Here is a 22,595-nt window from a genome sequence, read left to right as displayed (position 1 = left end):
TGCCTGTGTGGGATCTTCTCCCTGCCCTCCAGTTTTCATAACACATCACAAAGAAATACATGTTAGCTTAATTAGTCCAGTATAAGTGTGTGAAGCTAGGTATATTATAGATTATATTCCCAAATTATAACAAAGCAGAGCACAATGAGTGTAAATTAAATAATAATATAACATAATAATAAGCTGCTAGGTGGCCTTCTGTTTAATTAGTCTTTGACCTAGTTGGTCCAGCATGGCTCTTGAATGGAGTGAGTGATAACTTGGCCTCATCCATTGATAGAAAATAGCAAAGAGAGATCTCTTTGTTACTTGTCTTTATCGTAGTTCATCTTCCTTGATGTACCTCCTGACCAATGGTGATATGCTGACTCACTACTTCATACCAATCCTGTACAGCCACAACTCACTTCCAATGACCAAAAGAATTAGCCATTTCCTGGGCCATTCACCAATGAAATAATTCAAGCACAATCCACACCCCAGCTACTTTGCTCAGTTGTGTTCTGTTCATATCCTAGCCACATGTATTTCCTCAGACTGATTAGCCAGGCCAGTGAATTCCTACTTTGGAATTTCAACTATAGACTACCTGCATAATAATAAATATGTATATATACAGTATATTTATATATATATATATATATATATATATATATATATATATATATATAATATATATATATATACATATATATATATATATATATATACATATATATATATATATACAGTATATATATATATATATATATATATATATATATATATATATATATATATATATATTGTCACAGGAGGCTGGGGGTAGTACCCAGCCGGGACGCCCAGGAGGACCGGAGGAGGGCTTACGCCTCCCCCAGACCACGTGGGGACGACCGCCCTGGTGGCTTTGGGGACCACAGGAACAGAGCTTTGAAACTCATCCCTATAGGGGCTCGTGGTCACCGCCAGGGGGCGCCCCAATGCCTATGGAGCCCTGGCGCTCAGCACTTCTGCCTCACCCGGAAGTGCTGGGGGGAAGAAGACCAGGGACACCCGGAATGCTTCCGGGTGCACAGCTGGTACTTCCACCACACTGGGGAGTGCCAGCGGAAGCTAATCGGGAGGCACGTAGAGCACATCCAGGTGTGTATGAAAGGGGCCGCCTCCCTCCATTTGATGAAGGAGAGGAGTGGAGGTGGCGAAGAGAGGGCCTGGACTGAAGTTGATTGGTGCTGCGGCACTGGGTTGTGTGCTTCATTAGTTGTATATACAGTAATTGTAAATAAACGTGTTGTGCTGCTTAAATCATGTCTACCTGTCTGTGTCTGGGCTGTTCCCCACAATATGTATACATATACATATATAAATATATATATATATATACATATATATATATATATATATATATATATATATATATATATATATATATATATATATATATAGTCCATCCAAGCAATCTGATTGGCCAGTTTGGCTTTAGTGTCACTGTAGAAAAAGTAAGTGCATGTTTGAGACACATAACGAGGAGTAAAGGCATAGAAGGCACTCCAAGAGTGGCTTTCAAAGTATAAAATGGGACAGGAGTGAGCAAGGACATTCAAAATGGCAGAATCTCAGAAGCAGATTTTACAGGAACACCCTCAGAAGAGGGAGTGTTGGTCAAGAGGGGTTCAGACACACAAGGATACCGAGGAAAGGGGCTGAAGGTACATGCAGGGCAAGAGATAGCAAATATTTTTAAATTTATTCTCTTACCTATCTTGGACAGGGGATGTGGCTAATGTTTGATATTATTCTCCACTATAGTGACTGATTTCTTCTTCTTCTTTAGCTATAAGAAGTTGTTTCAACTTAGGTTAAATTGTTTCAGATTTGTATTCTTTGAATTTTGAATTAAATAATCTAATTGATTCATTTAAGGTTTTATGTTGGACAAGGTTTTTTTGGGTAGGTTTGGCCTTAATATTTGGTGGGATAGACTCCTTAACTGGATTTGGATGGTTTGAAAAATGGATGGATGACTTCATAAATTTATTAACTTCTACCTCATAAAGGTCAGATTTAAAAGTTTTGGACAGGAAAATATTATGAGGTAAAGAAAATCTAAACTGTTTGGTGAAATAAAAGGCATAATGTAATATCAATCATTGATGAAATTAGAAGTTAAGAGTTTTCCCAGAATGGGCACAGTTAGTGGTTCTGTAACTGTGCCAAGTATTTAGTGGTCAGCTGGGGGGTTTTAGAGGAAGATTTCTACAATTAATGTTATCCCTTATCCACAAAACATCTTGATATTGTCATTATGTTATGTTTTTAATTATTTTCCATTATTAAAACAAGTTTCTGTATAGAATTTATTTTATTTATAGAATTTTTATGGTTTTCTAGGCTGCTGAATTCCCAACATTATTTTTTTGTTTTGGTTTCATGTTCACGTAGTTCAAATTTATTTTCTTCTTTGGCCGATGTCACCTTGTTTTTTACCAATGCGGCCATTTTTGCTACCAAACCACTAAATGAAACAATTCAGACATGCACTGTGCATGACATCACCGTTGCAACAGCTTTAAAAGGTCACCCTTGTATATTTCTGGGTTATCTGAGATTCAAACAAAGATTATGAATTGAGAGTGTGATTTCCAGGCAAAAAAAAAATAATAATTTTGAACGTCAGGTACAATTTTGGTTTTTGGTTTGGTGAAAGATCAACTTTTGTCTCTGACTGTGAACTTGGCTTGGTTACTAACTCATGTTTCTTTTTCTGTTCCCTATTGAAAAATATTTGCAGACTGAAAGAACTTGGGTCTATTCTGAAAAATGCATAAAACAACCTTTAGACAGAAAAGCTGCTTGAGGTGACCTCAGAGAGGTTTCTAAGTTTTATTATATGCTATTTGGATATTTCAAAACCATATATACAGGGCAATTCAAAATGAAAGAGCAGATTTCAAACTGTATAAGACAGAAACACATTCCACGCATCCCTGGATAGAGGAAAGTTCAAAGTTTAAAAATTCAACTTCAAGAAGATTTGAATGACTTCATTTTCATGCAAGATGGTGCCCTGACTCATTTCCACTTGGAGGTCCAGTGTTACCTGAGCGACACCATTCCAGGACGATGGATTGGAAGAGGTGGACAACAAGATCTTGCTCATCGTCTATGGCCTCTCAGGTCTCCAGACCTTACCCCCAGCAATTTTTATCTATGGGGGTACATTAAAGAAAGAGTGTTTGTTCCACCTATGCCCGGTAATCTTCAAGATTTGTGACATCGAATTGAGAAACCTGTGAATTCAGTAACTAGGGACCAGTTGACTCATGTGTAGCAAAAAATGGTCTACCATTTTGATGTTTGTCACGCTACACATGGTGCTCATGTTGAGTGCATGCAACCTCAAGGACCATAGGACCAAACTTTGAACTTTCCTCTATCCAGTGATATGCAGAATGTGTTTCTATCTTATACAGTTTGTTTGAAATACATTTTTGAAATCTGCTCTTTCATTTTGAATAGCCCTGTATATTTAATTTAAACATATGAAAGTAACAAGCAATTTTGATCCTAATACATTAATATTAATCTTAAATTTATGTTTGCATTTGCTTAACTGGAATACAATGTTAGTTTTACATAGCTACTGTCACACATGTGTGCTGGGGAGGCAGTCAAAGGGTCCAAATCGGGGTATTGAGATGCATGACCAGGGGTGGGCGTTGAGCATTAATGCCTCTTCTCTTCTTTCTACAGATCTTCCAAAGAAAAGGCCAACTAAACAAGTCACTTCCACCTATTCCTGACCTCACTTCCAACCCTCCTCGATGACTTCACTAGCAGCACCCAGAGATGACCTCATGCCACTTCCTGTTCCTGCAAACACACCCTTCCAGTCTCCATGCTATAAAAGCCTCCCATTTTCCCTTTCAGTCAGTCCCAGTTTTGGAACTCCAACAGCCTACTTGTTTTCGCAACAATACTGTATATTCAGTAGGTCCCCAACTCTGTCACTTGTGTTTTCTTACACTTCATACATAATGGAAGATTCTACTTTAACCTCTATAAGTTAACTTGTAAATGGGATATTGCAACTTATTTCTTGTCTTTCTTTCTGAGTAGAGACTATTTTAGTCTTTGTTCTGCATTGCAGTTGGCAAGGCATGGAAAGCAAGCAGTTTCAACTCGTAATGTAACTTAAGCCCTGTTAGCTTGAACAATGAAATGATAAGCTCTTTAGAATATCCTATGTGAACATAGCATAACTTTAAGAATAATGAATAATTGAAACTTGACATAAGAAAGCTAAGAATGAAATGAAATTAAGAAGAAACCTTCTTTTTACTTTTTGGTTTGTGTGTAATAACTTTTCCTGTATTTTTTGTGATTTTTTTTCTTTTTTGAATTTTCAATAAAGTTTATCTTTATTGAACTATGGATTTGCTTTCGTTATATGTTTCATTTATACTCAACCATGCCTTGCCAACTCAGTAACAATTCAATTTTGGGAACCTGAAAAGATGCACTACCATAGCTGTTCAACTTAAATGACAATAGATTGGCTATGTTAGGCAAGGTTTTTGATGTTACATCTGAACTCTTTTTGCACTCTTTTTGAACTCATTTAAGAATTCAGCAGAAATATATAAATATGCTCCATGATAAAAGCAGCTCCATTTTTCATTCAGTTTTATTTTGCATACATTTTCAAATCAATTTTATGTAGTTCCTGGTTATGAAAAGGTACAAGGACTGGCATATTTAATTATTTTTTAATATTTGTTAAAATATAAACCTATTTTTTTCAGGTTTCAAGATATAATTATCCCATTCCCTTCCAATAAAGCCAAAAACTAGAATGTAGGGAACAAATGTCTCAGAGTTAGTCAATAAAAAAGGGTAGCAGGATGTTGGGTTACATAGCCAAGAGTGGTTCTGCTTTATATGTTTAGTACATTTAGGAAGCCACATGTTACAAAATGTGCATTTTCAGTTTCCACATTACAAGAAGGTCATGACATCAATGAAAAACTCCAGAGAAAATACAGTAGACTTGTTTTTAGGACTGTGTCATATGAGCTACGAGGAGAAGGTTAAATAACTAGTTCTTTACAATGTAAACAGAATCACCCTGAGCAGTGTAGAAGTGAGTAAAATTATGCAGAAAAAACAGGATGGATGGCATTTGCTGCTTTAAAATTAGTTTTTCAAAATGAGCACTAAAGCATATATATTCAAATTCCATAAATAATAAAGGATATGTTTTCCTATGTGTACTTGGAACAGGTTACCAGATAGAGTGACTGAAAAAAAACACTACAATGATTTCATATGCTGACGATATTCTAAAAACATTAAATGAATTAGAAACAATAATCCATTTTGGGCTAAATGGAATGCCCTCATCAAAACTGTTTCTCGTGTTCTTATGGGAACAACAGTAATTGTAACAAAAGTAAAGTTCTTCTTGTATTAATATTAACTTCTTAAATAATGCTGCACTTGTAGATTTTTGCTATGGATTCAGCAGCCTGACAAAAATGACACAAACATCCGAGTGTTGAGCTCTATTAGGCTGTCTTGCCATAGCAACTCACACTGGTTCAGTGAGATCAGACATACTGCAAAATCCCACAGGTCATACCTTCACCTCCCAGTAGGAAAACCTGAAACATCAATGCGGCCACACCTCCTGATGTCTTAGATTTCTAATGCAGTGTCTGCCCACTTCTTATTTCAAATTAATGATGATTTAGCACCTTCTAATATCTTCAGTGTAACTGTGGAAATGTATTCATTTAACCACGTTAACATATACAGTATCAGCTTTATTTTGAAATAATTATAAAAATCTTACTTAGTGCATTCAAAGACAATATAATTTTGCTTAAATAGGTCTTCAAAGGTTTGTGTGATGGCAACAAAACACAATGTGAAATGATGAACAGAAACTGCTCAAATCTACACTTAAAACCAAAACAGTTCATCAAAAAAATACATTTTAATTATTTTACACAGAAATCTGTCAAAAAGCTTTCATTATTTTTAACCCACAATAAATGATGAGTCTGTATCAGAAATGTAGGAATCCATTTCACGTGAAAATAAGGAAAATCCTATTTTAATTTTTTTCTCTCAGTTACTTAAAACTTATGTCTTTTACCCAGACAAACGGAATTTGGCCCACTAGCTAAAGTCAAGAAGTGGAGTGAATTACACATTAAACAGAAAACTTTTGTATAGGCATACCTTTTTAGGGTCAACAGTATACTGTATCTGCAATGTGTACTAGGTAAGTAGACCAATTCATCTCAATCGAAACGTTTTCTTTTAGTGGTACTTTTGTTATTCTAACGACTATGCACTGTATCAAGCATATAACCAACAGCAGAGATTAAAGGAACTGTATCTGCCATTGAAAAAAAAAAATCTGATTTATTAAAAAGATTCACATGCCACTTAAGCAATCATTGTGTCCACGCTATCTTCTCCAGTGTCAGGTTACCATTCCGTTTTGCATTCGTTTTCTGTTTTGTTATTTTTGTAATTTATCTCTGGTCCCTTACTTACTGTTGGTTTACATTTTGCCTTGTGTTGTCTCTTTGTTCTTATTCCCTTACTTCAGTCTTAATGAAATAAAGCTCTTAATTGAAAGTAATTCTTAACAGTCTTATTTAAGACACCTGCAAGCACAGCAACTTTGTTGTGGCATTTGCTCAATGTTATTATATGCTAGTCTTCAAAATATTTTCTAATTCTCCCATTGTTGATGGGAACACTTTTAAATGCTTTAGGTGTTTTTAAGTATGGTGAATTCATTTCTTTCATTATTTTTTTTCCAACATTGTTTTAAGGTTCGTTAATCACCTACACACCATCTTGCTTTTTTATTTATATTTTTATATTTTTTATTTATTTTATTTTTTTATTGCCACTGCCATTTTCATATTATCTGTTGTCAGTTTCCATGGTGTTGCTAAGGTAGAGCATCCAGACGTTTGCAGCACATGACATCATCATTGTGATGGTATAAAGGCCAATCTTCCTGGTTGTCTGAGATTTTAAATACAAATCTATATGTTTTGCCATTTTGATTTTTCTGATCTTTTTGGTAGATATTTTCTGTTTTTTATTTCACATTTTATTTTCTATGTGGTGTAATACTCACTTTATGCAGCAGTTTTCTTCAGTTTCTTTTTATGTTCTACTCTCTTTATTATGTCTGTGCTCTTCTGACTACTTACAATTCACTATATTTTTTTCTTTGTTTTTGACTTTAAATTTAGCGTAGTTCATTTGAGTGTATGGACTTTGGCTCTGTCTTTAGTTTAATTGCCTCTTGAAATTTTTATCTTTTGACAATACTTTTATTAAATTATTATTTTAGGGATTTTTAATACTTTGGATTTAGTGACTGAATGTTTGAATTTTGTTTTTTAAATTTTTGTATCTTTATATTTTATTTTTTTATTTAGAATAATAAATTAATGTCCATAATATAAGTATTTTTTTTTATCTCAATACTAAAATCTTTGTGTGTGTTAAGTCTTTTAACTATTTTTTGACATATCTGTATTAGACAGATCATAACATCCAGTAAGGTATACTAATAGATAAACAGACTAAAGAGAAACTGCTTGTATGACAGTTACACATTTTAAAGTGCAACATGGATCCATGGTTCCTAAGACCATATGATTCTCTTTGGTAGGTCTCATCAGGGCTGGGACAAGGGTGGACAATGGGAAAGGGCGCCAAATTAATAAAAAATAAAAATTAATAAATTGCAAAATAAAAAAGAAGAAAAAAGCCAAATGTATTTTGCAATGTTCGTCAAATACTTTAAGCAAACTGAGGATTTGCATTGGACGCTCTTGCTCGATACACTCGTTTCCTCATATGATATAAGGTGTAATAGATATTTTAACATCACAACTTAGATGAAGATATGAAAAACTATATGGGATTTCGTCTGATTTTGAATTTTTAACAGGTGAAAAATTAAAGTCGATGGATACAGAAAATTTTAAAAAGGCACCTTGTGATTTATCCCTTAAATATCCAAATGATATCAATTCTGTAGAATTCTTATCAGAAATAATCCATCCATCCATTATCCAACCCTCTATATCCTAACTACAGGGTCACGGGGGTCTGCTGGAGCCAATCCCAGCCAACACAGGGCGCAAGGCAGGAAACAAACCCCAGGCAGGGCACCAACCCACACACTAGGGACAATTTTGAGTCGCCAATGCACCTAACCAGCATGCCTTTGGACTGTGGGAGGAAACCGGAGTACCCGGAGGAAACCCACGCAGACATGGGAAGAACATGCAAACTCCACCCAGGGAGGACCCACGAAGCGAATCCAGGTCTCCTAACTGCGAGGCAGCAGTGCTACCCACTGCGCCACCATGCCGCCCATCAGAAATAATCAGTTTCAAAAATCAGGCAAGTTGCATTGAGAATATTCCTAACACTACCTGTTACTGTAGCTTCTGGTGAAAGAAGCTTTAGTAAATTAAAAATTATCAAAACATATTTAAGATCGTCACTTCCTCAGGAAAAATTGTCAAATATGGCAATTTTATCAATCGAACAGGAATTGACAAAACAAATTAATTTTGATAAAATAATTGATGAATTTGCTTCAATAAAAGCAAGAAAAGTAAAACTTTAAATAAAGATTTTATATTGTGCATTTATTTAAATATTTATTAATTGTAATTATATTACATTTTGTTTTGTCTAAAGTATTATTTATATTATTTTGTCTCTATTATTAAATTAAATTACTGAAAAATTTTTAATATTCTAATTCATCTCATGTGTAATACTTATTTTGTTTTTCTTTTGTTAAGGTTGGTGTGATTTTATTTTTAATACGTGCAATTTTATGTTCCTATTATGTACTATTACTGCGTTGTGATTTTTTTTTATGTAATAATTAATAAATTTATTTTGTTCTCAACATTATTTATTTTATTTAATACTTATTAGTAATAAAAACTACATACATAGGGGCTCAAATTTATCCTCCTGCCTCAGGTGAAAATACCTCTAGGCCTGGCTCTGGGTCTCATTAAGAATGATGATGTCTCAGCACAGAGGATATAGTGAGAGTGTCTGCCTGGTGTAAGCGCAATAATCTCTCTCTTAATGTTGAAAAGACAAAAGAGATGATAATAGTCTTCAGGAAATCCAGCAATCCACACCCACATCTCACCAATCGACAGCACTGTTGCTGAAAGGGTCAAAAACACCAAGTTCCTGGGAGTCCACATCAAAGATGAAGTTTCATGGTCCCTCAACTCTGTGTCCATAGTCAAGAGGGCACGGCAGCATCTCTACTTTTTGCGGAGACTGAAGAGAGTAAGCCTCCCTCCACCAATCTTTACCACATTCTATATGAGTACCATTGAAAGTCTGCTCTCTAGCTGCATTACTGTCTGGTATGGGAACTGTAATATTTTGGACTGCAACACACTACACCAGATAGTGAGTACAGCTGAGAAGGTTATCGGTGCACTTCTACCTCCTCTGAAACTCATTTACCAAACCTGCTGCTATAACAAAACCAGTTACATTGCGAAAGACCATTCCCACCCGTTCCATGGATCTCTTCTCCCTTCTACCATCTGAAAAACGGTATTGTAGTTTCTGCTGTGGTTCAGTAACACTGAGTAACAGTTTCATTTTGCAGCCCATCAGAATTCTGAATGCTTAAAAATGTCTAATTAATATCTAACCAAGTGTCATTCTAGGGTATTCCCTTTCATCCAATACTGTTACATTGTTGCATTGTCTATTTCTCTATTTATTGTCTGTTGTATATTATTATATTGCTCCTGTCACAACTTGCACTCGTATATACAGTTGTTGATGGCAATAAAGTAACCTTGATCTTGACCATACTTTACCATAGAGTTAATTTTAGACAGGTGATGAGCAGTGCCTGGTATTTGTCAGACATGGTGCCTGGAGTTCTGTCCAAAAGAGTTACATTTTTCTCCCATCAGACAAGAGGATCTTTTTCCTCACAATCTCAAAGTCCTTTAAATGTAATTTAACAAACTCCAAAAGGGCTGTCAAATGCTTTTTAATCCACAGTGGCCTCTTTCTAGATCAGTCTTCCATAAACATGTGGTTGATGGAGTGCTGCTGTGAAGGCTGTCCTTCCAACAGGTTCACCCATCTCAGCAGAGGACTTGTAAAGCTGGGTTAAAAGTGACAGTTGAGTTCTTGGACCTCTCTGACCAAGTCCTTTTCTGCCTAGTTACTGAGTTTGGTTGGACAGCCAACTCTAGAAACAGTCCCAGTGGTTCCAAACCCTTTCCATTTCACAGTTATTGACCACTGTGCTCCTGTGCATGTTCAAAGTTTTAGAAACGGTTTTATACCCTTGTCTTAATCTGTACCTTGACACAATTTGATCGCGTAGTTCTACAGATAAGTTCATTGGAATTCGCGGCTTGGTTTTTGTCCTGACGTGTAGTTTGAATTTTGGGAGCTTATATACAGGAGTGTGCCTTTATAAATGATGTCAGATCAATTCATTTTGCCAAAGGTGGACTCCAATCAAGTTTTCAACACATGTCAAGGATAATTTAACAAGATGCACCTGACCACAATTTGGAGTCCTACAGCAAAAGCTCTGAATACTTAAGAAGTTTCTGAATCCACTGTTTATGTGCATGAGTCTGAGAGTAAACACATCATACAGTAGAGCAATATGTGTTGCTTTAATTTATTTGATACATTGTTACAATACCAATATATTTGCTTTCCATCTGGAGAACACGTGATGTCTGGTGTTAACTGCTTACCATAAATTCACAGAAATCTGGTTTTGGTTTCAGCTTCGAAACTGATTCAATTTATACTTAACAACTTGTTTTTAGTTTTTTGGCATAAATTATACATAAACACAGTTTAGGCCATGAGCCTTACATTTGACTTCAAGCCAACAATCACAGAAGTATCACTACAGATAGATGGCAAAAACAAGTAAAAGTTAATTTAATAAAGGTGAAAAAACAATCATCGGCTTCAGTTTCACTTACCTTATTTTCATTTGTCAACTTGTAATTAACTTGCATTTGTTTCTGCTTCTTAATATGATGTATTAATTGTCTCTGTTTGCTAGGAAAGACAGAGTACCATTTTTTATTCCCACTAATCATTAATGGTAGTATGGAATTCCAGAGGTCCTTGAGAAATAAAGCCCAAGATGTGTCTGTTTTAGCTCATTACAGTACACATTGGGGTGATGCATTTTAAGGAAAAAAAAGTCAAACGTGAGAATAAATATCCTTCAGAAAATTCATTAATTCTCTAATATTTTTTCTCAGTAGGCCAACTACAGAGAGCCAGAAGTGGCACTAGTATCACTACTTCAGCACCTCCTTCCTGCTTTTTCAGCTTTTAGTTTATTTTTTAAAAGTAGCACTATTGGATGAAAAGGTTTCTGTTTCACATTATAGTTATTGCAATTGAGACTTGAGATTCAAACACTGCTTTTGCCTTGTGGGAACATGCTGCAGACACTATGCCCAAAATATGTCTGTTGTAGGCCAGACATAGTCAGGAGTCACCGATAGGATAGTTATGCTTCAGATATGCCATGACAGTCTTGTCTTTGCTTCTGCACTGTCACATTGCCTTTGGAACTGGAGACATTAAAAATTTGTTGGAGGGTATGCAATGATCCCATAGTGGAATTTGCCTGCAGTGCTCGATGTAGAATTTGTGGTCCAATTTAAACTTGATAGAACTAAATTGTAAGTTGCTTTTAGTCAAAAATACTGTTAAATGTTTTTGACATATATTCAGTTCTAGCCTTAAACACAAATAAAGTTTTTGTCACATTTTTTTTGCTTTGGCTCTTAATGGTCACATTACAAAAAACTGATTGTAATGTTTACAGTGCAACCCCTGAGCACCTCACCTACAAAGCACACAAACACCTATGAAACTAGACAGATGATGACAGCAGCAATGCTGAGCAGCCATGCTTACCTAGATATCTTTTTTAGACTTCTAGGCTTATCACTCTTGAAGGTTTTCAGAGGTAGAGATCTAAGGCCAGTCAAGCATCAGGGACAGAAGGAACCCAGGGTAAATTGATGCAAGCAGGAAGGATGCAAGGGGGGGTTTGGAAAATAAAAAAGAAAAACAACAACATACAAACAAAAACAATATGTCCAAAAAACACACATTCCATGGTTTATAAAACAGTTTCATGCACATGCAACATTTAGTGTAAAAGAAGACAAAAGGAACATAGGTTTCATACTTTATGAAGACATCAGAAAGACTATCACAGGATACATGTCTTGGTTGGAACACATCTGATTTCAAATCCATCCATCATATGCACCCACTCTATCCATATCAGGGTTGCAGAAGCTGAAGTGATCATTGGGAGCAGGGCAAGAACCAGAGCTAGATGGGCTGCCAGGCTGTCGCAGACTTCATGCCAATACAAACCCACACTCACTTACACCAGTCGCTCACCTTACTCCAAATGGAACATAAAGGGCCAGGCAGAAGCAAGAAGTACACAAAAAATGTTGAAAGGCACTCAGTGGAAACAGCAAGCAGCTATACTGCGCATCACAAAACCTGAAATTAGTGAGTTGCCATGGAAGTAGGAGATGATGTAAACTGTCTCTGTTGCAGTGCTCACTTTTTCCAAGATCCTAAGTGAACATATTCCAAGTCTGCTCTGTTTCTGGTCAGAGAATAGTTGTCTCATATTCTGCTCTTTGAATGCCATACATAGAAAAATTTATAAAAATGTGTTTATGTGCTTGCTCTCCCTCTCTCTCTCTCTCTCTCTCTCTCTCTCTGTGTATATATATATATATATATATAATATATATATATTATATATATAATATATATATATATATCATACATATATATATATATATATATATATATATATATATATATATATATATATATTTATAAAACTGCTGAAAAAATTAAAGGAACTCTTTGAAAACACATCAGATCTCAATGGGAAAAAATCATGCTGGATATCTATACTGATATGGACTGGGTAATGTGTTAGGAATGAAAGGATGCCACATCGTTTGATGTAATGAAAATTATCAACCTACAGAGGGCTGGTTCAGTTCAAGGTACTGTTTTTTAGGTTATTTATTTGGATTTGTTTGCTTTAGGTTTTTGCCTTTTAGGTAAGATCTATTTTGCTTCTTTCATATGCTTTTCTTTTTTGTTATTCCTTTTCCTTAAAATACATTTTTTAAATAGTTAAGAAACTTAATTTTGGTTTTTCTTTTGGCCCAGAGGTTTTAATATGGTTCCACCACTCCTCCTAAAATGGTATTTCAGAACTTTACTTTACTGCCGGTCTAGGGCTGATGCAGGCCTGAATCCTGATTTTTGAGTTGGGGTTGAAGCCAACCCAGTAGGCCCCCACCTGAAATAAGGAAAGGTCTGTCCTTTTTGTGTTTTTTTCGGAGGACGACTTTCCTTGTTGGGCTTTGTTGGGGCAGAAAGCCTGTGTTCTCAGGAAATTAAACAAAGCACTTGCAAGAAATAATTTGAAATTATCCACAGTCATGGACAATGATCAATATGCAGCTCCCACATATATATTTACATGTCAATGACCTTACATGACACTTTCTAGCAACCATCATTGAACCAAAGCAACCATGCCACAAACAGAGGTGCCCACAAGGAAACAACATAGTGTCATGAAAACTGAAAATATAACCAGTACTATAAAAACACAAGTCCAAAAACACATTACAAGTACAAGAATAGTGAAAGTGAATTCTCCACACCAAACCATAGCAGAAAATAAGGAAACCTCCAGGAAAAATGATTGAGCAGAAAAAAATTAAAGAAAGACAGGTTAACATAGCAGTAATAGGCCTTCTTAGTTAAAATGCACTCAGCTTCTTTCCAAATTCATAGTGTAGCCAAGTGACTGAGACAAAAAAGTCACAAGGCTTTGGGTTTAATCCCCACCACTTCAGCAAGTTGCTTAACCTGCCAGTGTTCAAACTGTGCAAATGTGCATTTTTCTAAATCTCCTTGGGATGTTTTCTTGCCATGAAGGTTTGAGTGACATATTGATTTTCAATATGTTTATTCTAATATTTTCCAGTTAGTTGCAATGCAAAACATTCCGAGTCTTGAAATTGCTAACATGGCAAATACTATTATGTGAAATGTCTAGTAAGGTATTTTGTGACAGGGCACTCTGACAAGCACTCGTGAAATAAAGATTGATTGATTCATGTCACCTGGAGTGCTTATGTGCTTAGTGAAATGTATTTATTTATGGAATTTACTGTGGATTGATTTAAAATCATTCAACATGAAGCTATTCTATGTGCTAAACTGGAGGAAGTTGCTGTTATCTATACATGTACAATAGTGTAGGATATCTTTAATATTAGAAACAAGCCAAACTTTTCACATAGCACTGTAAAACGAATCTTACCTCCTTTTCTGGGACAGCTCACCAGAGGGTGCCAGAGGTTTGCCTGTCGGAGTTGTTACATGAGCAGCCAGACTTTCTGTAGGAAGATAGGTGTCTGTTTCCGCTGGTGCCCCACATACTTTGTTTACCTGAATAAAGTGAAAAATGTTTAGGCATTATAATACAAATAATTTATAAATATAATAACCAGATTAGACACTTCAGGGCCATGGGGAGTCAGTGCTTATTCCATTAGCTCTGGGTAAAAGGTAGCAAACTTCCAAAGACAAAGTGCCAGACCATCACAGGACACACACTAAAGCACACAATACTAACAGGAATAGTCGTAAGTTACAATTTTCAATTAATTGCAAACATACATACGTAAACACGTACAGAGTGCAAGTACAGATAAATAGAGTTCAAATATATGGGGAGGGTCAGCAGCACGATCGGTGATCATTAAATCATGCGATTCTTTGCCATAATGTAAGATAACAGGCAAATCAATAGTTGGAGGAAGAGAGTAAAAACAGGAAGGAAATACCAGATGTGTTAATGCATCTTGGTAGCTAGAGGGTGCGCGGAGACCCTGTTGTCCATTCTAGTGATGATCTGGACATTTAAAGGCAATTAAAGGCTCAAATGTGCACAGATACAAAGTGTTGCTCCTAACCCAGGAACACTAAAGTCAACGTACAATCAAAAGTTTACTGAATATAGAGTTAAAAAAGAGCTAGCAATGAAGGATCAACTGGCAGGAGGAAAAGAAAACACATTTTGTGGTACTGTGGTGGACAGGTGAACAAGTAAACCCACCAGACAGGTAGTTAATTTAAAAAGTCAGGCCTAAAGAAGCAGCAGGAGTTTGTTTAGTTTCATCGATTAATACTGAGTCTTTTCGTATATAATAGGAATAAATCTAATAATAAATCTTTAGGAATGAAGAGGTGTTTTTTGTAAGACTTTCTGCCTCCTGATTGGTGTCGTCAAGTCTTGCCCCCAGTTTGTAATGTTATTACGTTACTTTGTTTCTTTTCTTTTTTTGGAATTCATCCCTTACAGTTCTATTTCTGTCAATTGTTTTACTGTAGAATTGTTTGTTATGTTCCTATAGATTTTTTTCTGTTAGTTTTGTTCATTCTCTAATGTGTATTTTAAAATGTAATTGTGGTTTGTGATAGTGGAGGAGCAATCCCTCCTAAACTGGTCATGGCCCATGGGTGAAATCATCCTATTTAAACCTCCGGCAGCTACGGCATTATTGTAGTGTATTTACCTTGAAAGTTATGATTCCTTTTTCTGTTTTTTGATCTTTTGATTCTCCCATTTTAACTTTAAAGGTAATTGAATTTTGCCTTGATTATCTTGCAGTTTGTTTTTCAGATGACAGATTATTTGATGTAAATGATCCGCTGTGGCGACCCCTAATGGGAGCAGCCAGAAGAAGAAAAAGAAGATTATTTGATTTAGTTATTTGTAATAAATTCCTTTTGAGTAAGCTGTTTTTTGGATTTCTGAATTTAGTCTTTTGTTTTCTTTTCAGATTTTAAAGTTTTTATTTTGAAATTACTATTTTGGCTTTGCTTTTCTTATCATTATACTTTTACCTCCCTTTCCTTTATCCATCCATCCATTTTCCAACCCGCTGAATCCGAACACAGGGTCACAGGGGTCTGCTGGAGCCAATCCCAGCCAACACAGGGCAGGAACCAATCCCGGGCAGGGTGCCAACCCACCGCAGGACACACACAAACACACCCACACACCAAGCACACACTAGGGCCAATTTAGAATCGCCAGTCCACCTAACCTGCATGTCTTTGGACTGTGGGAGGAAACTGGAGCGCCCGGAGGAAACCCACCCAGACACGGGGAGAACATGCAAACTCCACGCAGGGAGGACCCGGGAAGCGAACCCAGGTCCCCAGATCACCCAACTGCGAGGCAGCAGCGCTACCCACTGCGCCACCGTGCCGCCCCCCTTTCCTTTATTGTTCTTTGAATTTTGAAAAAATTAGAGATTAGAGTGGTCTCATCCATCCATCCATTGTCCAACCCGCTGAATCCGAACACAGGGTCACGGGGGTCTGCTGGAGCCAATCCCAGCCAACACAGGGCACAAGGCAGGGAACCAATCCTGGGCAGGGTGCCAACCCACCGCAGAGAGTGGTCTCTCTCCCTTTTATTTTTATAACACTTGTTAGTTTACTTCCTTTATGTCACATTATTACATACATTATTACATATCTTACAAAAGCTCATCAAACTAAGTTGTCTTTGTTTCTGAAGCTCTTGTCCTTTTTTAATGCTAATGTGGTCTTGTCCTCTTTCCAACTAGCCTAAATAATGACCAAAAAAAGCACAGCATTTTACAAACATTATTATAACAATGAACATGCTGGGATAGCTATGTGTTCATTTTCTGAGCATGCTTACTCAATTCATGGTTATCTGCCTTTAGTTTGCTAGTGCAACATTTTATCCTGTATAAATACAGTGGATTCATAAAATATTCAGACCCCTTCACCTTCTGCACACTTTATTCTACTGTAGCTTAACATTAAATGGATACATTTGCTTATTTTCCCCATCAATCTATACTTAATTGTTACTTTTGATTTTTTTTAAATTGAAAACTGAAATCCCTCATTCGTGTAAGTATTTAGACCATTTACTGTGGTGCTCCAAATTTTGGTCGGATGCATACTCTTTGCTTGACTTATTGAGATTTGACTAGAACTTGATTGGAGTCCACCTATGGCAATTTGAATTCATTGGACATGGTTTCAGAAAGGGACACACCTGTGTATATACCTGTAAGGTCCATATTTCACACTGCATGTCAGGACAAAAAACTTGAGAGCATGAGAAAAAAGGTTTTCTGTTTTGATAAGAGAGAAATTGAACATTTTGGGAAGAACTCCAAGAATTTGGTAAGACCAGGCACTGGTTCTCCCCTTCCTAATACTATCCCTATGGTGAAGCATGGTAGTTGCAGCATCATGTTATGGAAGTGTTTCTCATTGGCATGGACTGAGAGACTGGTTGAGAACTGAGAGAAGGATAAAAGCAGCCAAATGCAGAGAAGTCTTTGACGATAACCTGCACCAGAGTGCACACAATGCTGGAGTGGCTTTTGAACTTGTTGTCTCTGACTGTTCTTGAAAGGTCCAGCCAAAGCCTAGACTTAATCCTCATAGAAAATCTGTGGAGAGTCTCGAAGAACATAGTTTACAGATGCTTGAGAGGATCTGCATGGAGGATTGGGATAAATTGTCCAAATTCAGGAGTGCAAAGCTTGTACACAAGGATACTTGATGCTGGAATTGCTGCCTAAGGACTTCTACAAAGTACTGAATTAATGGTCTGAATACTTATATGAATGAAAGATTTCATTTTTTGATTTTTAATTTGCAAACCTTTCTGAAAAAATGTTTTCACTTTGTCATTATGGTATGTTGAGCTTAGATTGATAAGCAACTATGGCAAATGTATCTGCTTTCATTTAAATCTACAACACCATAAAGTGTGCAGATAGTGAAGGGGTCTGAATCCACTGTATCATCTATCTATCTATCTATCTATCTATCTATCTATCTATCTATCTATCTATCTATCTATCTATCTATCTATCTATCTATCTATCTATCTATCTATCTATCTATCTATCTATCTATCTATCTATCTATCTATCTATCTATCTATCCTGTATGTATGTTTGTATATGTACATTTTTATATTATTTTTTTATGCTGTGATATACAGGGACCTTGTCCAAGTCTAATATCAAGATAGGACATGTGAACAGGATATATAAAAAGCTACAGGTTCCTGACTGAATCACTGACTCCTTGACAAGAACTTCTTAACTAATTGCAGAAAACCTAAGGAACAACGGTTTTCTATAAAGAATCAATTGTACAGGGTATATACCCTGAAGCTCAGAAAAATGCAACTTTACAGAAAAGTTCATTTAAACTGTGAAAAAAATCACAGAAAACTATAATGATGTTTTGAGCATAGGAAAGGTGCTATATAAATAAAGTGTATTATTATTATTTCATTTAGTAGACAGAAAGGGTGATCTTTGTGCCAGTCTATGGGGTTGGCAGAACAGCACAGATGGTAACATATCTGACTGCAAATCCCTGGCATCAAAGTATGAGTCTCACCTCTCTCTTTTTTTGTCTTGATCTTATTTATGTTTTCTATGCATAAGAGTAATTATTAAGTAAGCAGTATCAAAAAATCAATGAAACATTATTATTCTAGTACATAAGTATGTCATTAGTATTCAGTAAACATTTCTGTTCCTATATAGACTATCACAACTGTGTCATCCATTACACATGGAAAATTACTGCTAGTATACAATATAATATAAAGCTTTCGAGGCAACTCAGGCCCCTTCTTCAGGCAAGATGGAACATAAGAAGTTACATGTTGTAATCTTTTTAGTTAGCCAATAAAAGGTGTCATTTTGCTTGACTTCTCACACATCCATAAAGGCTAACATGGTACAACACCTTAATACTACTACTATATAATATAAACATACATACATACAGTGCATAAAACACATAGTTTGTGGGTAATTTCCTACCCAGCTGGGATACTGTAATGGAAGTGGAGGTGTAACGAATAATGGATGGACTGGGGGAGATTTGATATTATGACCAATTCACCCTCTATCGTGAGAGTGGCAGTATTCTTCCTGCTGGCTCCCAGCTTGGACTCCCACAGCATTTCCTGGGGATTGTAGTGCAGAAGGGTGGCACCTGGGGGTACACTATGGGAGGAGAACCTTCCTGCTTCGTGCAGCATCCATGGGGCCCAAAAGTACTTTTTTCAACCACTCTTGAGCTGTCCTAGAAGCTGTTGTGCCGTAAGGCATCTATCACGCAAGCTGGTGACCCTCAGAATCTTGTCTTCAGATTGACTTGTGACGTTGAGTCTGCCATATTGCTTCCTATCAGAGTTTCTTCCAGTTTCCAAGTAATCAGTAGAAGTTGGGACACCTGTGCAACTTGTTTTCTTCAACTTGCAGAGCTTAATTTATTTTAATTGCTGCAGAACATCTGTACGTTGTAACCTGTTAGTTATACCCTGAAGAAGACCTATTTGTATTATTCAAATTGTTTTCAGTTTTTACTAATCTAAACTTTAAATGTAAACGTCTGGCAGTTTACTGCTTACCTTTTCACCATTTTAGGTCATTCATTGCATTTCAGCTTATTAAATTTGAAGAAAAAACTGGAAACATTGGGTTTTCTAAAGCTTTTGACCTGTAGTGTCTATTTGTTTAAAAGTAAAATATTTAGTTTAATGCATATGTTGAAGTATTTTTTTGGGTTTGTGTTACCATTCATTGAAGCACATAACTTCTTTTCACCATTGATTAGACAATTTAGAATCATTAGATAATATACAGCAAATACATTTTTCTTCCTAAGTAAACTATACTTGTTTAGTAAATGTTTAGTAAAACATTTCCCATCCATTGGTTTACAGTTGGTAGTCAGTATTAACAGTTCAGTGCTATCAATGATAGAACAGTTACCAGACCAACCCAGATAGGTGGCACCATTGCCAAAATGAAGCTTTGTTGTGAATTCAGAGTGTGTGTTGAACAGAGAGCCTCACCACATGTTTATTCACTCAGGTCATACCCAGTATGGAAATTAAGCAAATTAAAGAAATTATGGAAATTAAGGAGATGGCGATGTTTTATATTTTGTCACCACAGGTCAAAGTGGTTGTTTACATTAGCAGCACATGGGCTGCCAGTTATTTGTAAACAAACATTTACATTAAATTAGGTAGACGGAAGAGGAAAAGGAGTAGCACACCAATTAAATTTTACTTTTTTCTCACCAGCAGTTATTTATGCCTCTTGGTAATTTACAGTGCAGTCATACCAGCAGTCATTTTTTAAATGTCAGCTGCCATCTGTTTTTGAACTTCTGTATCTGCAGCAATGTGATAATGTAAGAAAGAAAAATGAAGTTAAAGGTTTTTGATATTTCAGACAAGAAAACCTACTGAGGACAATTTGTAAATGTTTCAGTCATGAGCACAGTCTTTCCAATATTGTAGTGTATATGTCAAATTTGAATATTTTGTAATTTGTAGCTTTTGAAGTACTAATGCTATACCCTGTGAAGAATGGAATGCCTGAGCTGGTTAGATACATGGCAAACAGTACGTCAAAGTGTATCCACAGATATGGAGATGAGGATGTGAGAATGACACAAATCATAGCATAATTCAAAAGAGCTGTGCATTTCGAACCAAGTTTTGCAAAACTTGACTTGCTTGTATGGAATGTTATTTGATTTTAATAAATTCAATAAAATGTTAAAAAAAGAGCTGTGCATAAATGTCCAATTCAGGGCTGTGGGTGCAGATCCAAAGCTGGTAGCATCAGGTACAGGACAGGAACCAAACCTGGCAAAGGTACCATCTCAGGCACACACCCACACTCACTAATACTGGGCCAATTTATACCACCCAGTACAGACCAGATCCAAGATCACTGAAATTGTAAATGGATTAGAATACGTTAAGTGGATTAGTGGCTTTCTTATGTTGAGTCTTCACAGGCTGCATTATATGATCTGACACAGAGTGCTCCCTTGGCAGCATTTCTTGACAGATTTTGGAACAACCATTCATTGTCACTTTAAAATAGGACTGTCGCATCTCCTGCCTGGCCCTTTCCTCCCTGTCTGTGGGTTTTCTTCCCTTTTTTGACATTTACTATCCATTCACAGAGTCTGAGTGGCACATTCCTTGTGACCATGCAAGTACACTGCCATTTCCCCTCATAACTATTTAGACAGTCGTCATGCTTATAATTTATTTGTTAACACAGAAGTACTGCATTTATTAATGACAAAGTGTTTTGTTTTTATTGGTCTCTAATTACACATTCCACATACAGAATCAACTTAGTTGCTATTGGTAAAAAAATTCTGATTTAATAATCACTGATGGCAAACTGATATAATAAATCCAATTTATTTTATAATTCACCTTGACCACTAGACTTGGAATTAGAAAAAAACGCAGGAATGGATAAACAGATGGTGGCAAACAAGGTAATAAATGAAAGACAGTGTTGCGATACCTCTCCATCGCCATCACCTGGCAAGAGTCAGAAGGTCCTTTTGAGGACTCAGGACAGCTGTGCTATGTAGATGGAGGCAGCACCCCGTCGCTCTGTCACAATTGTTTGATCACATATAAGATGCCTTCCCAGAAATACATTTTGGCAGCATCAGTGTTTTGCACAGGGACCACTGAGGAATTTGCTTTAAAGATACAAATCAGTTGCACAAGTGGGCTTGTTTATGCCCCCTCGGTGATATATTTGTATATTGTGTGCCTTTTTACAATCAAAAACAGTTGAAATGAAATACACACACATACAAAAGAGCAAAATCAAGGGAAAACAAACAGATGTGTCTGGGTCTTTTTATAGTAACAATACACCAGACACTGGCTGACTCTTTTCTTGGAGAACAACAGCTGGTTGGTTAATTACTCAGTTGTCACTCCCTTCTGGAAACAATCCTAAACTGATACATTCACAGAGAATTAACTGCAGCTTACAGCTGCCCAGGGGCTTTCTATCAGGACCACTTTTGGGGATTCCAGTATGTATTTTGTGGCAGTCACTCAGCACATTGAATTTGAGTTCCCATGGTTAGGCACCTGCATTTTTGAGAGCTTAGACAGGTTTTATGCCTGCCCTTTAAGGCAACTTCTATTCTGTCAAACTGTCACAATTACTTTACCTACCCAGTAGCCCTCATCATTTATTCCACTTCATTTTCTTATTTATATTCCTGATGCATAGTCCTATTTAACCTACCATCGTTCTCATGTTGTTAGCAAAAAAAATTAGATAATTTATCAGAATCTGTTCACTACTAAAATTGTTATGTTTATGGCAGCATTAGTTCTTTTAGCTGTCGATCCATTTTCTGAATCCATATAATCCAGTTCAAAGTCATCATGAGCTAGAGACTGTTCTGGAATGAGTTAGTGCAAAACCTGGACAGGACATCAAATCATTACACTTACACAAATACTTAACACTCCCCTTCATGGGATCAGTTTACTAGTGGAACTGACAGGTATGCTT

General features: G+C 36.3%; 1 protein-coding gene across 3 annotated transcripts in view; it reads right to left on the bottom strand.

Moving 5' to 3' along the window:
- Positions 1–22,595, bottom strand: part of LOC114645187 (glypican-5-like) — a 331,905-nt gene that overhangs the window by 156,291 nt on the left and 153,019 nt on the right. For 2 of the 3 annotated variants that reach the window (XM_051923637.1, XM_051923638.1), the window contains exons 4-5: positions 14,465–14,592; positions 11,998–12,057 (exon numbers count right to left, since the gene is read on the bottom strand). In XM_051923637.1, the coding sequence (XP_051779597.1) occupies positions 11,998–12,057; positions 14,465–14,592 (188 nt within the window). The remainder of the gene's footprint in view (positions 1–11,997; positions 12,058–14,464; positions 14,593–22,595) is intronic. The other variant, XM_051923639.1, reaches the window with a different exon arrangement.

Source organism: Erpetoichthys calabaricus, chromosome 2 (genome assembly GCF_900747795.2).
Source record: "Erpetoichthys calabaricus chromosome 2, fErpCal1.3, whole genome shotgun sequence".
NCBI classification, from domain to species: Eukaryota; Metazoa; Chordata; class Cladistia; order Polypteriformes; family Polypteridae; genus Erpetoichthys; species Erpetoichthys calabaricus.
The sequence above is the reverse complement of the archived record's forward strand: the minus strand, read 5'-3'. Positions and strand labels throughout refer to the sequence as shown.